Source organism: Danio rerio, chromosome 20 (genome assembly GCF_049306965.1).
Source record: "Danio rerio strain Tuebingen ecotype United States chromosome 20, GRCz12tu, whole genome shotgun sequence".
Taxonomy (NCBI): Eukaryota; Metazoa; Chordata; class Actinopteri; order Cypriniformes; family Danionidae; genus Danio; species Danio rerio.
Genome location: NC_133195.1, coordinates 37,614,675 through 37,633,079, shown reverse-complemented (window position 1 = coordinate 37,633,079; position 18,405 = coordinate 37,614,675). Strand labels below are relative to the sequence as shown.

The 18,405-nt window shown below is 34.1% G+C and overlaps 1 protein-coding gene across 15 annotated transcripts in view; it reads left to right on the top strand.

Moving 5' to 3' along the window:
• swt1 (SWT1 RNA endoribonuclease homolog) overlaps window positions 1-16,192 on the top strand; it is a 68,833-nt gene extending 52,641 nt beyond the window's left edge. For all 15 annotated transcript variants that reach the window (XM_073933516.1, XM_073933515.1, XM_068215667.2 and 12 more), the window contains 3 exons: window positions 2,830-2,896; window positions 4,263-4,330; window positions 15,278-16,192. In XM_073933516.1, coding sequence (XP_073789617.1) covers window positions 2,830-2,896; window positions 4,263-4,330; window positions 15,278-15,365 — 223 coding nt within the window. In that variant the 3' untranslated portion in view covers window positions 15,366-16,192. The remainder of the gene's footprint in view (window positions 1-2,829; window positions 2,897-4,262; window positions 4,331-15,277) is intronic.
• The last annotated feature ends 2,213 nt before the right edge of the window (window positions 16,193-18,405 follow it).

The window sequence follows — 18,405 nt, the reverse complement described above, 5'->3', positions numbered from 1 at the left end:
ATCCCCCTGTGCCGTTGAATGAAAAAGGCATGCATAATTCAGGCTTACTTGCTGAAAAAGCTTTTTCTTTCTGTTCACTGCTTTATCTAGCCCCTTGAATAACTCCTCATTTCTTCTCCTCCTCCTTCCTATTCCCTCTTTTTTGAACCTTGCATTTGTCTCTCCAACACCAAGCCCCCCCGTTCTCCTATCTAGTCTCGCTTTCTCCACCTGCATCTCTGTTTTCAGCTCTCAGGATCTGCTGAAGGTTATTCAGGGAAAAATCTAAATGTGTTGTTATTTTCCTGTCAGAAATCTTACATTTGTGGCATGTAAACAGCACATATTCATTCTGGTGGCCATGTAAACAGGTTGCAGTATTCACACTGTGCACAAAGGCAGCATCACACTGCATAGCAGAAGCAACACTGCATGTAGAGTTTTGGCACTGAGTTTGCTTTTATTACATGACTCTGAACCCTGAAATGACAGAAATGAAAGTGTCAACACCATCTTAGCAAATGTAAAAATTGCTCAAACCAAATCTTAGAGTTTTATTAAACAATATAAAATAAATAATAAGGCATGTGTGGCTTGGTGTATTGGAAAGAGCACACAAACTACTAAAGGAACTTTAGGGCCGCACAATATATCGTTTGAACATCAATATTGCAATATGTGCATCCACAATAGTCACATCACATATGTTAGAACCTATTTTTGGGATTATATTTGACCAGAAATCACAGGTCAAAACACATGAGATTTGTGGAGACACTGCAGAATTTAATCATACTAGAGTGAATTTTTATCATCTGCTAAGTGTATAGAGACCTTTGGCTTAGTAAGCATTTTAAGAAGGTTTAAGGCATTTTAATAGTGCATAAAAAAAGTTAAATGATGAAGACTATGAAATGTTATTTTACATTTGATTATTCAATTTCTGAAACCATAAAGCAGTGTTTATTTCACTTTAATATTGGTAACACATTATTTTGATGGTCAATTTGAGTATTGGTAGGCTGTCTGCTCAATTTCTGTTGATACTGCAAGTACATGTCAATTTACACTAACCCAACCCTAACCTCAACCCTTACCCCAACCTAACATTCATCCATTAATTTTCTTTTCTGCTTAGTCCCTTTATTAAACTGGGGTCGCCACAGCGGATTGAACCGCAAACTTATCCAGCATATGTTTTATGCAGCGGATGCCCTTCTGGCCGCAATTCCCATACAACTTCATTCAACAACCACACACACACACACTCATACACTACGGTCAAATTTTGCATATCCAATTCAACTGCACTGCATGTCTTTGGAATTGTGGGGGAAACCGGAGCACCCGGAGGAAACCCACATGAACACGGGGAGAACATGCAACTCCATACAGAAACGCCAACTGACGCAGCCGAGGCTCAAACCAGCGACCTTCTTTCTGTGAGGCAAACATGCTACCCACTGCGCCACCAAGTCCCAGCCTAACAGTCTACTTATATTCTAATGAGAATTAGTTGGCATGTAGATGCAATGTAACCTAAATTCAACAAATGGACCATCAAAATAAAGTGTGACCTTAATATTTATAATAATAATAATTCATTTTATTTGTAAATGGTGCCTTTCTAGACACCCAAGGTCGCCTTACAATAAGCATCAGCAGACTAAAACAAATTAAACATTACTAAAAACAATCATCGACCAAACAAGTTAAAACACAATAGCGAATTTAAAAGAACATAATAAAAATTGTGTTTATGGCTGTAGTTTAATATATATATACTACTAACTTACAAATAATATATATTTATATTTCACTCCCCTACAAAATAATCTCATTAAAGCTAAATGAATGACTTTCCAAATAGAGCTATTAAATTTATCCGGTGAAATATTATTTATATCGTAATATTAATAGCAGAGAAAAAAATATTGCAATGTCAAATTTGTCCAGTATTGTGCAGCTCTAGTTTAAAGATAGATTTTTTTAACCTTAAAAAATAAATAATGGTTCTCATGATTTTTAACATTGATAATAAGAAAGTTTACACATGAAATCAACATATTACTATAATTTCTGAAAGCTCATGTGACTCTGGAAATTTACATATAAATTCAGCTTTGGCATGGTAGAAAAAATTTAAAATTGTAAGATTTATTATAACAGAATATGGTTTAATAAAAGTTGTATTCTTTGTCTTGTTACTATTGTATTAGTCTATTACAGTATGACTTTTTGTACTGCAATTTTGACTAAATGAATAGCATAAGTAACTTTAAAAGTTTTGCTTGACCACTTGCAGTTATGCTGTATTTTGCACTCTAGTCGCAGGATGTGTGAAACAGACCTCAGTCTTGGACATGTTTGAACGTGGCAGCAACATGTTAAATCTTCCAGACACTGTCTAAAATTAGGGTGTTTGTGTCTCTCCAAATTCCCCTCTGCTTTAACATCACACAGGCTGTTAATGAGTAAATGCAGTGATTACTAATTTACAAATTTTCTGATCCAAACACAATTACAGGTCACTTATTACAGGGTCAGTCTCAACTTTTATGTAAGGGCAACCTTTACTTCAGGGCACAGTACTTATGTTTCAGGGATTATTCAAATCTAGAAACTGTTTAATGGTCTATCTGATACATTTATTCATTTTAATCTTTATGTGCCGTTTTGTTTATGGTTAATGTTAAATGTAGCAACGTGCTCTAGTGCACGGATGCATTTTAAAATTGCACACAAGATCTTTTTGGCACTATGAGGTTATTATTACACAACTAATGTAGACTTTTATTTATTTTCTACTTCTCTATGATATATTAAAATTAAAGTTTTCTTCTCCCACAGGCTGCTATCTGCAGACAGCAGTGTTCAGGATGCACAGTCACTTCTGTCCTTCATTCAGACTAGTGAGGTAAGAACAATCATAACCACCTTTTGAATACTCATGCCCTATAGTAAATCAGTAGGTACTGTGTTTTCTGTAAAATGACTTCCAATTAGTCATAATTGGATTTTTGAGGCAAAAAATAAATAAACAAAATCATTAAAAACTAAAATGTGTCCAATATGTAATGGTGGTAGCAGTCAGCACACTCCGCTGACTGCGTGCGCACCTCACAAAACGGAAGAGGCTTTTATACTTTACGTGTTCAGAAGTAGGACTTTTCCGGAACTACATCATATCATTAATATCATTCAAGATTTGTAAACTAATTATTTTTATTATTTTTATAAATTATTTTAATGATTATAAGCATTTTTATAACCATTCAAGGTTTTTTAAATTCAAACTTTAATGCATCAATTGCTTTTGTTCTTATCTCGGACAGTTCCACCTTTAAAGTTTATTAAAATATTGATAACAACAGGACATGGGTTGCTCTACAAGTATACTTTTTTTAATTATGGCAAAAGGAAAAAAAGTACACTCACTAACAAATGCTGACTTTTTTATTTAAACTATACAACAACTCACACATTACTGTCTGGCTAGTTTGTCCTCTACTGATGCTAAAAAGGCAATAATGGTCCAACATTCTCAACCATTATGACCAATAAAGCCTAGAAAAACTGAATGCATAATAAACATCAAGTCTAAACTTATCTAAACTTTATCAGGAGTGAAACTAAAACTAGCTTGTGGGAAAATAACACTAATAAAAAACATCAAGTGTAAACTCATTTATCTGGAGTGAAACTAAAACTAGCTTGTAAGAAATGCTCTCTGCAGATACTCATGTGTCTCTCATTTGGCAATCAAAATACTCTTTGGACCTCTTTTGCTTGTTATCTCATTCTCAACACGTTGCAGATAATAAAAACACAGCTTAAATTTCTGAAAATATGGTAATCAGATAATGAAAACTATTTCACGTTAAGATAAAGATAAAGATTCTTGAGGAGTCATCCTAACATGCTAATGCAGTGCTTAAGTTACATTTCTTATTATTAATGTTTTAAACATTTATCTAAACAAAAGAACCAGTTTAAAACGATTACAATGTTTTTGCCACATTAATTATAATTATAATAGTTTTTGATCACTTTTCTAAACAAAATTTAAGAATAAAAGAAAACAGTAGTAGTAGTAGTTCTGAGTATTTTTTTTATTGGAGTGTATATATTTTTATTTTAGACTTGAAAAATTAACTTTTATATTGTTTCTTTTGGATGAAATTACATCCAAGAGGTCTAAGATCATTAATTCCTTATGTAATATGCGTGCATCGATGTGTACATTGTGTTCTTTACACAACAGATGTGCTTTCTTTTTTCAGATTGCTGCCATGGAACCACGTTTCACTGCCAAGAGCCTGTTTGACTGCGTGTCTCAACAGGAATACCGGTTAGTCACGAGATATACGTAAATGAGGCTCATTCGCTTATCTGCAAGTCATACTGCCTGCTGTATTGCTTTCTTTGACCCGGCTACGTGCGTTAAGCCATTTATTCTGTTCTTCTTATTTCAACACTCCTACCTTTAACATTTCAGCACACTGTTCTCAGGTCAGCACTCGCAGGTTTGTACTGTCTCTGAGGACCAGTAAATTTCTGTTATAAAGGCGGTGTTGCATCATAAGCCTTTCCTATCCTCAGAAGACAGTTCTGTGAATGCTGGACATCATGCCTGCCATGCTTGACTGGCATAGTTAATCTTCCCCTGTGGGATGAAAATCCAATTTTTGCGCCGTTGAAAGAGGTTTGAGTGCTGTAAGGATTGTTTTGGCTTTGAAAGAAATTAATAGGCCCAAGGAGGCTTTAAATAGACCAAACATGACTGCAAAGATGCAGTATTACTAAAGATGTTATTTCAAATAGTAGTTGTTCATTTCATTTGTCAGAAAGTTTCAATAAATATTGAAACATTTAAAATTACAAGGTTTTCACTACCAAATTTTTACAATCAAATGTTTTTGAGCACCAAATTAGCACATTATAATGATTTCTAAGCAGTCATGTGACATCGAAAACTGAACTTTTAGTCATTTTAAATTGTAATATCAAATCTGTGTTCGATTATGGTTATCAAATAGCAGTTATCATCGCAATATAATATAGTTGCATTTATTTATTTTTTTATAAATTTTTAAATTTAAAAAAACGACATGCGGCCTCTGTGAAAAAAACATAAAAATATAAATATAATATAAGTTTTTGAACTGCAATATTAGGATATCGACACAGATTTCCATGTTAGATGTTGATACAATAGCTATGAATTAAAGGTACTACTTTATATTAGGTGACCTTAACTACTGATGTACTTGCTTAAAAAATAAATACAAAGCACTTACTGTGTTCACAATGTATTGCAGAACACTTTTAATGCTCTTGAGTTGGGATAACGGTAGGGTTAGGGACAGATTTAAGGGTGGGTTAAGGTGTAAGGCAGGGCTATTTAATTGGTGGCCCTCGGCCCACAAGGCAGTTTGTTCCGGCCCTTCAAATAGTCTGCCCAAGACACCAAATGTAAATTCAGTTCAGTTGAAAAACGGTCACTGTAGTTATGAAGTGACGTCCGTCTGTTCAATACAGCACGAGCTGCAGTTGAAGGCTGTGCAGAGCGTGAATCAGGTTAAGTAAGTGAGGGGCACTAGCAGCCTCTCAGGTGGTGAGACCAAAGACTGTAAAAAGGGTGAGATACGATAACTGACAGTAACTTCCCTACTTTTCACACATCAGGTCTTTAAACCACAGTGGTGATGACGGGTTTCCTAGACGCACTGAAAACCAATGTTGCAAATTTGTTAAGGACCCTTTCTGTGTAAATGTTGAAGGAGAGTTTGCATTAAAAGCAAAGGACCTGGTTATGTCATTAGATGAGACGTCTTTACAACTCGAACTCACTGACATTTATTCACCTGTGATAGTCATTATGATGGCAGGTTCTGAGCTGCTTTGGACACATGAAGTCAGCCAGGAAAAATTCCCTAATTCAATGGTCCTTGCCATTTTTGTTCTCACAATGTTTGGCTCTTACACATGCGAATCAACATATTCACACATGGATGCCATTAAAACGAGTAATCGTGCATCGCTCACATCCCAGCAAAGCAGCAACATCCCGCTCTCACTTGTGAAGCAAACTGAAACTGCAATTTATTGAAATTCCGCTAGTCCTGGCTCCATAATTGAGCAGATTTCGATTGAGGCCAGTGTTAAAATGGCTAACTTAACAGTAGAAAAAAGGTGTTTACAGCCTGGTACAAAGAAAAGTTTTGGTTCATATAGCTATTATTACCCTTCATGACAACTGTGAGGGGGATGAATTTTTTTATTACTAGTCTGTTTCGTTTATATCAAGTCTGCTTAATTAAGGACGTGGCCACTTGAGTGACAGCTAGGTCTCACAGGTCGCCATCACTTCACCTCAGCTGATTCCGGCTGATTAGCTGCTGAACTTGGCATATACATCGTATTTTTGTTTATTTAAGCTCATTTATTATTTATAATTTTCGTTAGAACTTGAAAGCACTCCAGAATCTGACAGATTGATTAGCTGTAGGCTCTAGAACAGTTATCTGAAACACTGTCATACAGTGTTATGCCTGAAATTCATAAATAGCCTTGCATTTACTTACACAGACTATATTTGAAGTATTTGGAAGTAATTTGTGTTTTCCTTCTGTAGTAAAACATTATAAGAACAATGTTTATTGGCTCAGTTTATTATAACAGTGTTTTTAAAAGTCTAAACACTTTATTGATATAGTATACTACCAAGCACATGTGGTCAGAACACAATCGAGTCACAGGTAATGAAGTGTTAATCGTTTCTCCCGAAAAAAAAAAAAAAACTTTCTAAGCAAAATGCTAGCATGCGTCTGTAGCTCTGCTCACACTGCCTATATGCTCTATTTTGGTATCCCCCGATTGGAACGATGACGCACCAAAAAAATGGTGCCGGTTGGCCACGCCCACTTGTAGTTTAATTTGCACCCTTCAGAAACCTATGGGTGAAATCACAAATGCTACATTCATATCTTTTACAGTATGATCCCAGCACCTTCACTACTGTATTGTACAGACAACATTTACACCTATTTTCTTTGCACTTGCAACATCTAAAAAATTTAATTTCTGTCTTTAGGAGGCAGTCTAAATTTTTACCAATTGTTAAGATGGTTGTTGTAGCTAAATACAACAGTTTGAAATACAACATTTGAATATGTTTGTTAAAAAAAGCCTATTATACAATGCATTGATGTTATGTAGTTTCGAAATACAACATATTAAAGTTTTAATGTAGCAAAAGCCAATGTGAGTGTCTTAAGATGCAAAAATACAGCATATGGACTCTTATATTGCTGTTTTGTCATCACTCATATTGTAAGTGATATCTCTCCAGCCCCTCATTTAGGATGCTTTTCATGAAATGACAAACATGACAAACTAATTGAATAGCGCTGGTGTAAGGCATGGTAAACATTGTAATTACAGAAATTAAATACAGATGTAATTACATGAAGGTATTTAATCAGTCATAACACAATGTAAAATATTAATGTCACTTAACTAATATAAAGTGGGACCAATTAAATTTTGATTTGATTTGTTCTGAAAATATGACTGGCGCAAATAGTTTTCAACAAAAGATCAGGCTTTTGAATTTGCTGTTTATAAGTACGTTTTTGCATAGCAATCATACTTCCCTGTGTTCAATTTCAAGCAAAGTGATATAAATGCATCACATTATCTGTGTCATTGTATGTTAATATCAGGGAAGCTAGAGAAGCCCTGTGTGATCGCATATACTTTAACGTTTACTGAGTGTAGGTCTTTATGTTGTATGGATCTAGCCCTCTGACACTGCTACTTTCTGTGGAATAACTCTCACTAATGTGGCACCGGTGTAATAACAAGTTATGCTATAAACTGTCTTCTTGTGCTCTTTAAATCACACTTTCACACCGAGGAAGGCATTAATGATACAAAGAGCACATTTAATGACACATCACCTCTTTTCCCCAGTGTCGTTAACCTGAAAACACATTCCTTGGTAAAGATATTTCGCAATTTAGTCCCTGTAGTGCACAAAGGTGTTTGTGGAACTTGCCCTAACTGGAAGCTAGATTGCAAGCGTGATTTATCTTGCTTCAAAGATGTTCACAGCGCCAGTGTGCTGATTGGGACATTTTGATGATTTCAGAGGCTAATGAGACAAAAATTGAACGATACCAACAAATTTATTAATTTAAATGTATGATTGTGTGTTCATATATTTAGATGTACAGTAGGATGTGGTTGTGTGTTGTGTTGTGGTAAGGAGAGACTCTCGCTGAGCAGGAGGAGCTTTAGGCCTCAGGGTATTTGATGCAATCATTTCTTAATAACCCACAAATTGCAGACTACAAAACCTGTTGGTTTAGAATGAGTTGTTCTCAGGAAAAGGATGGGGAGAGTGAATCTGACAGTCAGACTTCTTCTTCTTCAAAAGAAGAAATACTGTGTAATATTAATGTAACTAGTATATCAATGTTGTGTTGTGGTTATTAAATTGCAGTTGTCATTGCTATTTAATTTTCTTTCTGTCTCTCAGTATACCTGTGCAGAAAACGGAACAATTTTACCTAAATTTGAACAATTTAATCCTCAGCCTCTGAAAACTCTGTTATGTTAAAACCTGCCAATATTGAATAAATTGTTATGATGAACATACATGATATTGTTATCATGGGCACTTCAAAATACAATGAACAATTATTTATTGTTATTTTTTTAGAATATTCAGATTGCTGTATTTGCAGTTGTTTTTTATTACAGCACCAAAAGCTTGAAGACTTAGTATAGGCTGTTTATTTTCAAACATTAACATTTTCACATGTTAATCTGGCCAACCACATTAGAATTTGTGTGACTATTAATAGACCTTTTGTTTATTAACTCTATACAGTGAAGCAACATTTTTTTCACTTAGTTAATGTCAATATTATGACATTTACTACAGCATTTATTTATTTTAGGTCATGTTAATTTCTTAGTTCATGCCTAGTAAGAACACAATAAAATCAAAAGTCGTGATTGTTTAAAAAGAAAAGAGTTAACTAATAAATTTCTGTTGAATTTTTTTACTTTAACTTTAACATATAACTATAATATTGCTATTTCTCACTGGTAATTTTTTTCTAAGTTTCATGTTTACTAATGAGACTTTATTGTAAATTGAGCGATTTAATTAATTAATTTACACATTTATTAACTCTAAACGTGTATATACTGTACCTAAAAAAGCAATAACCAAAGTATATTTTGGTCATTATACCTGCTTTTACCCTCTTTTCTGCAGCTTACACTCAAAAAAATTACATTTCCAGTTAGTTCTATTTATTTAAAATAAGCTGTTTCCCACAGGTTTAAAATATACTTGCGGTGTTAGATGTATTAAAACACACATTTTACCCACAGGACATGGTTACCTACATGCACCAAAAAAGTGATTTTTTTTTATAACAATTTTATTTATTATACACTGTTTCATTTCAATGGGTGGAAGTTTTTTGTTTTTTAAAGAATAAAAAATAGAATAAGAAACAGAAAAAATAGAAATCAACTATCTGTTTTACTTCTATTTAGTATTCATGTGCAGCCACTGACACTAGAAATCTGCTGCTGACATTTTGTACAGTACTGCCAAAGCATGTTAGATATGTATAAAATATGTAAAATATAAAAATCATCAAAGTAAAAAATATATATGATATATATAATATACATAAAGGAATAAAAACATCTATGGTATATATATCTCTAAAAAGTGTAATAATTACAAGAAGAAAAAGTATAGATTATTTAAACTAGGCAAATTAGTTATTTAACCATTTCTAACAATGTACATATATTTTGCAGCCAGTTTTGATATAATTTTGTCCTCTCTGACTATATAGAATAGTTTATTTGAGTCGTTTAGATCAAAGAATTAATTATATAATGTTTCTCCTGCTCTTGCGATTGTGTACGTGCTGTCAGCTGCAAAGCCAAGCAAAAGTAAACCAGGTTTAAAATAAAAAAGACGACGGCTTAGAAAGCGAAACCAAAAGCCGAATTCCAGACATTTTAGGAGATTTTTAGAAACCCCGGACGGACACATTTTTAGTCCCTAAAATGGCGTGTCTCTTTGGGTCTCTGCAGAGCACATGAGACTGTCTGTGACAGTTCTCACACACACACAATGAGAAGTAAGAAACTTGTATTGTGAGAGAAGATTTTCCACTAGTTAATCAATCGCGGATGTTTGGCTATCAGGCGAATATAAAAAAAAAAAGTGTTAAAGGATGATAATTCTATAAAGATTGTGACCAAATATACTTTGGCGGGCAGTTAATATACCTGGGAGGCCCGCCCAAATGAAGTCTATGTGTGGGAAGCACTGTAAGCTGTAACAACACAATTCTTTAGAGGTTTTATTGGGACATCTTAATTGTTTTATGTTTCAGTCTACTTAAATTTGTAAAAACTAATCATTTAATTCCTTCATGTTGTCCCAATGAAAATTGTTTGTGTAGAACCAAGCATTTTTTACAGTACAATTAATCGCAAAAAAAAAAAAAAATGTTACTGGTGGAAGCCTACTGTAGTAGTTGTGTTTTTTCCCCAGTGGTATTTCAAATGTGATTTTTATACTTGCAATCTTTGCCAATGTTTTCTGCAAGGTTGTGGCTTCAGGCCGGTAAAGACGCTTCTTGATTAACTGCATCAGTCATGTGTAGCTGCACACACCCAAACACACACATACACACACATTTGTGGAGCAGCTGACAGCTGATCTTCAGCAGCTCACTTACCTCTGTTGGGTCAGTGAGCCGTGACATCCAAGAACTCAGAGCCCTCATTTCACACACTAATCCACGTGTCAAATGCATGCTGATGTCAACGGCACTGATAAGGTACGGTATGCTAATGAAGATAGAAACATGATCTCCTCAGAGACCCAAATTGCGTTGTCAAGACTGAATGACACGCAAAACTCGCATACATAAAATATACACTATGAGTTGCGTCAATGTGACCTGTTACATAACCCACTCTTCTCTGTAAACTATAAAGCTTTGCTTTGGCTTCCATTAAGCTTTCATAAGTTTAAAAATAGTTGAGCTATCATGTCATATCATCTGAATCAGAAAGCAACAGAATTTTTTTTTATTGTAGTGAGTGTTGTTCATTGACTTTGTTTGTGATCGTCTTGTCTCTAGGTGTTAAATCTCTCAGCAGGGATTCATATCTAAGTAACCAGGCTGACGTTGTCAAATCACCAGGCAGCTTTTGCCTGATGTTTGGTGTCGCATGCTTGTTTTCCTGCTCGCTGAAGTGTTATGTTCTTGCTTTGTTGTTGATTTGCTAAGGATTGGCTTCGTAAAGCATTCACTCTCCTGTCTGGTGCCGAACAACCACATGTTGTAGGGTTTCCATAGCATCGATGTTCCAAAGCGGATAATAGCATGGCTGAAGGAATGGAGTCCTTTATGTGTTTGCCGCAAACCGCACTTTGAGCATCCAGTACTTTTTATTGCACAAGTTATTTTTATTTTTTTGCTGTGGGTGGGAAGATTTTGCAACCTTATTTTCGAATATTGTTTCTCTGGATAAATGTGTTATTGTTTTGTTTTATTCTCTAAACTACTGATGACATTTCTTCCTAAAGAAAAATAGAAAAGTTGTCATTTAGAGAGTTAATTTGTAATAAAGTAACATCAAATAATCTTTTGTTAGATGTTAAGGCTTTTTTCAAGGATAAGATTTGATCATCACATTGATTAGATTAGATTAGATTAGATTACTTCAGAATGCAAATTAGAGTTTCCTGAAATAAATATCAAGCAGCAAAACTGATTTTATCGTAGGTAATAATGTTTCTTGAGGATCAAAACAGCATATCAGAAAGATTTCTGAAAGTTCATGTGATACTGATGAATGGATGTCTTTAGTTGCATCCAGTCTATACAAAGGTATTAGGGATGCACTGATAGTTATATTGAAGTTATAGTCAATATTATAATTCTGTCCTATTTTTGTCTAAATAAATTATATATTACTAAAATTGAAATCTGTTATTTAGGTGTTATATTATGAATTTTTTATCTTATTTTATTTGTTTTACATTTATGTCCCAGGAATGTCTCAGTGAAGTTTCAGCACAAAATATTCTACAGATATTATTAGACCATGCTGTAAATGCCCTCTTTTAGGTGGAATCAAAACCCCAATATTTTTGTGTGTGTGTGTTTTTTTTTTTTTATAAATGTAAATGAAAAAGGTGGTGGATTTACATCTCGTGCCCCACATATTCAGTATATGTTTAAACCAGAAAGCTGGCTGTCAGATGGCAACATTGCATGAGTACTAGTTATCTTATTTCTAATGTGAAAATAAATTAATTATTTCTGGAGTAATTGTGATATTGTGACATGCTTATTCTTGGAAGTAAACGCACAGTTGAGGCATTAAAAGTTTTTTTTGTTCATAACAGCTTATTGATGCACAGTACATGTTAACTCTTTTGGATTGGACATTGTGTTTTTGTTCAAAACACATCATAACACACCTGAAGAAAAGTGTAAAAAGCACAATTTGCTGTTCTGTATTATATTAAATCACATAAAAAATGTATATTCTTTTTAAAATTTTAGATTAGATTTAGCAGTATACATGTAAATAAAATAGGAGCATACACAATTAAATACACAATATTGACTAAAACTGGCTAAACCGGTACAAAAATGTTGTGCATCTTTTCATATGACTGAGTTGTCAAAACAGTTAACAAATGTTCTAAAACGACAACATTCCAAGTCCAGACGTGCTCTTCGTTTCCACCAGACCATTCGTTACATAAACCGGCTCAGTGTGGGTTTGCACTGGGAAAAGGCAAGTGCATGCATTGCTCTTTTTTTTTTTTTTTTCTCCAAAGTTATGTAACATACATCAGGGAAGACAAGAAGTGAACAATTTATGGCAACAACGGTTTGCAAGAAAGAGAGTGAGATTACAGAGAATGAGTGTGACAAATTAATAATGGCCTTCATTCAAATCAGTGGTGAGCCACAGTACCAGGGGGAGAGAGAGGACGGCCTGTGACTCACAGATTTCAGCGATTGTCTAAATGCCTTTCCTTTCCCATACACTACGCTAGCATTAAATATGAAGAACAATTTTGTGCTAGCCAGTCAAGAATTTCCTGTAGATAAATAAGGTTATGGCATGACCTGCTATCTCAGATTGCATTAGTCTTGAATTAAAGTGGTCAACAATTACATTTTTTTTTCAATTCTAAAATGTAAATGCATTCATAATGTTATTAATCTGTTTTGTTAGAGTGAAAAATTTGATTCCATTTCATTTGAATTCTTTTAAAAAGCCTGATAATTATTGCTTAAGACACTTATTGTGGGGGGGAAAAATCATTTTCACTGTAAGCTCTAGATTTTAAGCTACTTGTTCAGTCTCCTCCTCTCAGCCTTTATTCGCTTCCTGCGTACGAGACATCCACTTCCTGTTTGGCGGTTCAGCAATGTAGCGGAAGTTATCCTGTGTGAAATGAACAGCAGGGACAATCAGGGACACTTTACAACTGTTTACACAGATCAGATCTGCACCGCTTGCTTTGCTCACCATTCTGACCTTCATCTGCTTCTCTCTATCAAACAGAGAAGGACAATGAAGAATGTTTTCCAGCTTAATCGCATAGTTTACACTAAATTTAAAAGCTTGTTTACATTATTTCTAACCTTCATGGCAATATTTATTAACCTTCATGACTTTCAAATCTCTCTTTCTTGATTAGGAAACAAGATTATTAACCCTCCTCTAAAATTTTACTTCTTTTTGTAATATTTCTCAAATGATGTTTAACAGAGATTATACGTCTGTTAACAGGAATTTTGACATTGTTTTATGTTACATTTTTTTCTTCTGCAGAAAGTCTTTTCTTTTAGTTTGGCTGGAATAAAGGTTTTTAAAAAATGTTAAGGTGAATATCATTAGCCCCCTCAAGATTTTTTCTCTCTGTTTGACTAGAGAACAAACCACTGTTTTCTGAAGGATTGTCTAATTCAGTGTTTATCAACCATGTTCCTGGAGGACCACCAACACTGCATGTTTTGGATGTCTCCTTTGTCTGTAGTTTAGTTTTAAAACGCTAAAGTTTTGCTTTGGTTATTCCTTCCGTGCACACTACCCTGGAGTTTTCGCGTGCTGAAAATAAAGCGTTTTGCAAACGCTGAACAGGCCGTTTTGGTTTTAAAATGCTGCTGCTTCGTGTTCGTGTGGATGGGGGAAAATGGAGGCATCAGACTTTGCAAGTTTGATATAGAAAAACTCTCAAGGACACATCGGTTTAAATCTTCAAAGGGTATAGTGTACTTTATACCGTCATTCACATCACCCCTGCTACCTATCTTAACAATGAAATGAAAACATGGTATAAGGAACTGCCTATTTTCATTATTAATTTTCGATATTAACAACTTTACAGGCACCAAAAATGTTGAGGTGTCGTGTAGCTACATTTCAGATGACTGTTCCATAGCCTACAGCTAATCAATCTGTCAGATTCTGGAGTGCATTCAAGTTCTAAAGAAAATTATAAATGATAAATTATCTTAAATAAAACAAATACATTTATAGAGATGGTATACAACTATATAATTTCACTTACCTGAGAAATGGAGGCAACTTGAATGGTTAGTGAGCACAATTAAGTGAATAAATAGGCAAAAGGCAGTTGACTGTAAAGCCACATAAAACAAAACCAAATTACGATGGATATGCCGAGTTCAGTGGCTAATCAGAACTTAAACATGTTTTTAAGATCTCTAATAAACTGGACTTTGGAAATATATATATATATATATAATAAAGTATTTATATTTCATAAGCTAATAAATTTGTCTTCAGCACACACATACACACACATACATATATATTGATCGCTTTCTGGAGAAACATGAAAAGATATTAATATATTTTTTCTGTGGTAGGTCATGCTATGAAATTATTATTTTCTTTCCCAAAAGACTTTGGAGAAACATTGTTATGAGTTTATTTCCATTAAATGTTTGTTTAAATGTTTTATTATTTTTACATGCTTTAATGAGTTTCTGCAATTGTTTGTGATAAGATATATTCCTTATGAGTTTTTTGTTTGTTTCATTGTTTGTTTCCACCGTAGTTCAGGGATGAGTTTAACATACAAACTCTGTATTGTTACTCTTTTTCCCAGCAGGATTATTTTAATGAAAATATGATCAGGAGTGTAGTTTTTCATCTATATGGCTTTAATCTGTGTGTGTGTCCTCAGGGAGAAGCTGTGTGTGGGTGGAGCGCAGCTGTCTGAGCTGTGTGTGAATCTGGATCAGTGTGCTGCTGCTGCAAGATCCTGGCCCTGATTTATCACCACACACTTTCCAGGTTTGGACTCAGACAAGACTCTTTTGGACTGACCTCGTTTTGCAGACTCATAATCTACTGGAACCAAACCTACTGATCTCTCCGTCACTGTGTCATTCACATGACTCTGACGCATTATGCATCTCAGAATAAAGGGCTGTCGGTCAGAATAGATGAGATCCTACGTTTTAGTTAGAAGCTTCAGTATATTTTTAATTGCTTTATTTATTTTTGTCATGTTTACTTCAAGTTTTATATACTTATAAAATATAAGTATATGTCACTTTCTGGGAAAAAGAAACGTTTTAGTGATAATTAAAAATGGTTTTAGGTTTGCTGTTGGTTTTGGTTGGTTATACTACATAGAAGTCGAGAGACAATTGATTGTTATAAGAAATCCTTCTGATGTCCCTGAGCTGTTGTGGTAACAGGTTAATGTTTGCTCTGAGAGTTATGAAGGTATTTATGACCCTGTTAATTTTTCTCTTTATGTCTATTAGCTCCCCTATAGAAACTATCCTGAAATCCCTTAGTTTGTTTCACAATTCTAAGGTATGATTTGTCCCAAAATCGTTTAAAATAGACTTTTTAAGTCTAATAAGCTGCTATTTTTTATTCTTATCTAGCTCTGCACATGCACTAAATGCCAGTATACATGAACCTCAACATTATAATTCATGACAGATTATTTTGTATTAAGATTTCATGTGAAGTGGTATCAGTGGCACTGTTCTCTTTGTAATAATGTGTATAGAGTTTAAAAGAATAATATATTTTTGTTTACATTTTTTTATTTTGTATTTTGAATAAATAATTTGATTGCAAATGCTATATGGTGTTCCTTTTTGTCAAATGTTACTTGAAGATGTTAATCCAGGTTTCTGCTTTGTAAAGCAGCACTCTGACATCACAGCTTTGAAAGGCCTTACGGGATTATGGGAACAGTGATGATATCCGTCTTGAGATTACGCCAACGCTCAATGACGCTAGCTGTGCATAGGGCAAAGAGGACAGAAGAGGACAAAAGACAGGATCACATTATTTAATTTAATGTCAGCCACTTGTTGGTGGGAAAAAAAAAAACTTTATCACTAGTCTGTCAATTCCTTCATAGACATTTATACTTGTGTTTATTGTCATGCCCATAGACAGCCTGGTAAAAGAGTGGTTCTTTTTTCTTAGAAAAGTGGATCTTTTTGCAATTTGTTTTGCAATTATGAGATTTAAATACTGCACTTTATTGACATTGTAAGCACTATTTTTAGCTGGTTTAGCTTGTCAGATAACCAAACTTTTTTATGTAGCAAAAATATTTCCAAAAAAAAAATTGAAATAAAGAAATCTAAAAAAAAATACTTATTTCAAATTACAAATAACATCATATATCATTAGAAAGAAAAATAGTAATCTATCAAAGTTTTAAATTAAAAACTGTAGCCTATTGTCATTTATTAGACAAATAACGAACTGGCCAGCACATTCAACATTCCCAAATCCCAATTTGTCTATTTGAATTAAAAATTGTTTTTATAAGATAATGATAAATATAACAATAATTTAGAGCTTCACAATATTTCTAGCCTCTCTTGTAAAAAAAATACATTTGAAAATAGCAACAATAGCTAAAATAGTATTCAAATTCACTTGAATACGGGCTACTTTTGGTGCTTCACACCTAATATATTGTATATTGGTCATTTTTTGTTTCACGAATAAGGTCTAAGATTTAAAATAAAGGTTATTTGTAAAAATGTTTTCCAACAATATAGAGAAATACAGTGAAAGACGACTTCTCTTACGTGAGATTGTATGTTTTCTTGCACAATTGGATGCTGAACTCAAAAAAAAAAAACTCTTTAGCTGGTCATACCCAAGCGATAGCCATCTGAGGATTCTGCTTGGTCTTTAAAGTCTTTTTCGATGGATCATTTCCACTATTCAGGATGGCAAAGCAGTCAAAATAGGACAAATGAGCTCATGTATGGGACCAATTCTGGACCTTTGAACCACCCGAACACCCACTGGCAACTGGCCTAACTAACATTATTGTTGGCATTGTAATTTGAGTTAAATGTTAAAAGGGAAAAAGTTTTAATTCGTGATATATAAATATAAATATTTTTCTCTCTCCCGCATGATGAGTTCATGACAATTTCAAATGACCAGACGGCAGCTTTAAAACCTGAATAAGCTAGTGCGCAGGCGCAGACCTCAACATTAACTGTCTGGCGGGAGCAGCTCCGGTGAAGACAATCAGTTGTTGCAAACAGATTTCTGCGTCTCTGTAAGTTACCTAAAACGCACATACTAGACAGGCTAGTTGGCCTGTTTCATTTACAATTTATCAGTATTACTCGAAACGACCCTCGGTCTAAGTCGGTTACCCGTAAGTCACATAAATATTCAACCTGAATGTAGCCATACAGGGCATTTTTCGGCGTTCAAAACGTGGGACTGCAGGGTAATGAAAAAAGTTATCTTTAATTGTAAACTCTATATTTAATTATATGCTCTAGGGTATTATACTTACATAAATATTGATATATATATATATAATTAAGTAGGTTGGTGGACTTTTCTTTATCCAAATCTTTGTCTGCAGAACCAGTCTGATTCACCTTGTTTTTATTAACGTTACTGTAAAAGTATAACCATGTGTTGTGTTACAGTCTATGGTTGTGACAGATTGATTACCATTTGTAGAATCCGCTTTACTGCAAATGTGTTAAATTAGCATAAATGTTGGTTAATTTCATTTTTTGTTTGTAACCATGGTTTAACTAAAGTTAAATCTTTAATTATTTATTTATTTGTTGTATTACAGCCGTGGTTAATTTTATAACAGAAGGTCAGTCTAGTGACTTGACCCGAGTCCTAAAGATAATCAGTGCCAGAAAAGACTTTTAATCCCTCCTGTAGACCTTGAGCTTTTGGCCTACTTCCTGCTGGTGTAACTGGCGTGATTTGTCTATTGGATTAGGACTGGATAGTATGTGTGAATGAAGGTGTGGACTGTAAAAGGGAGTCTGCTGTGGATAA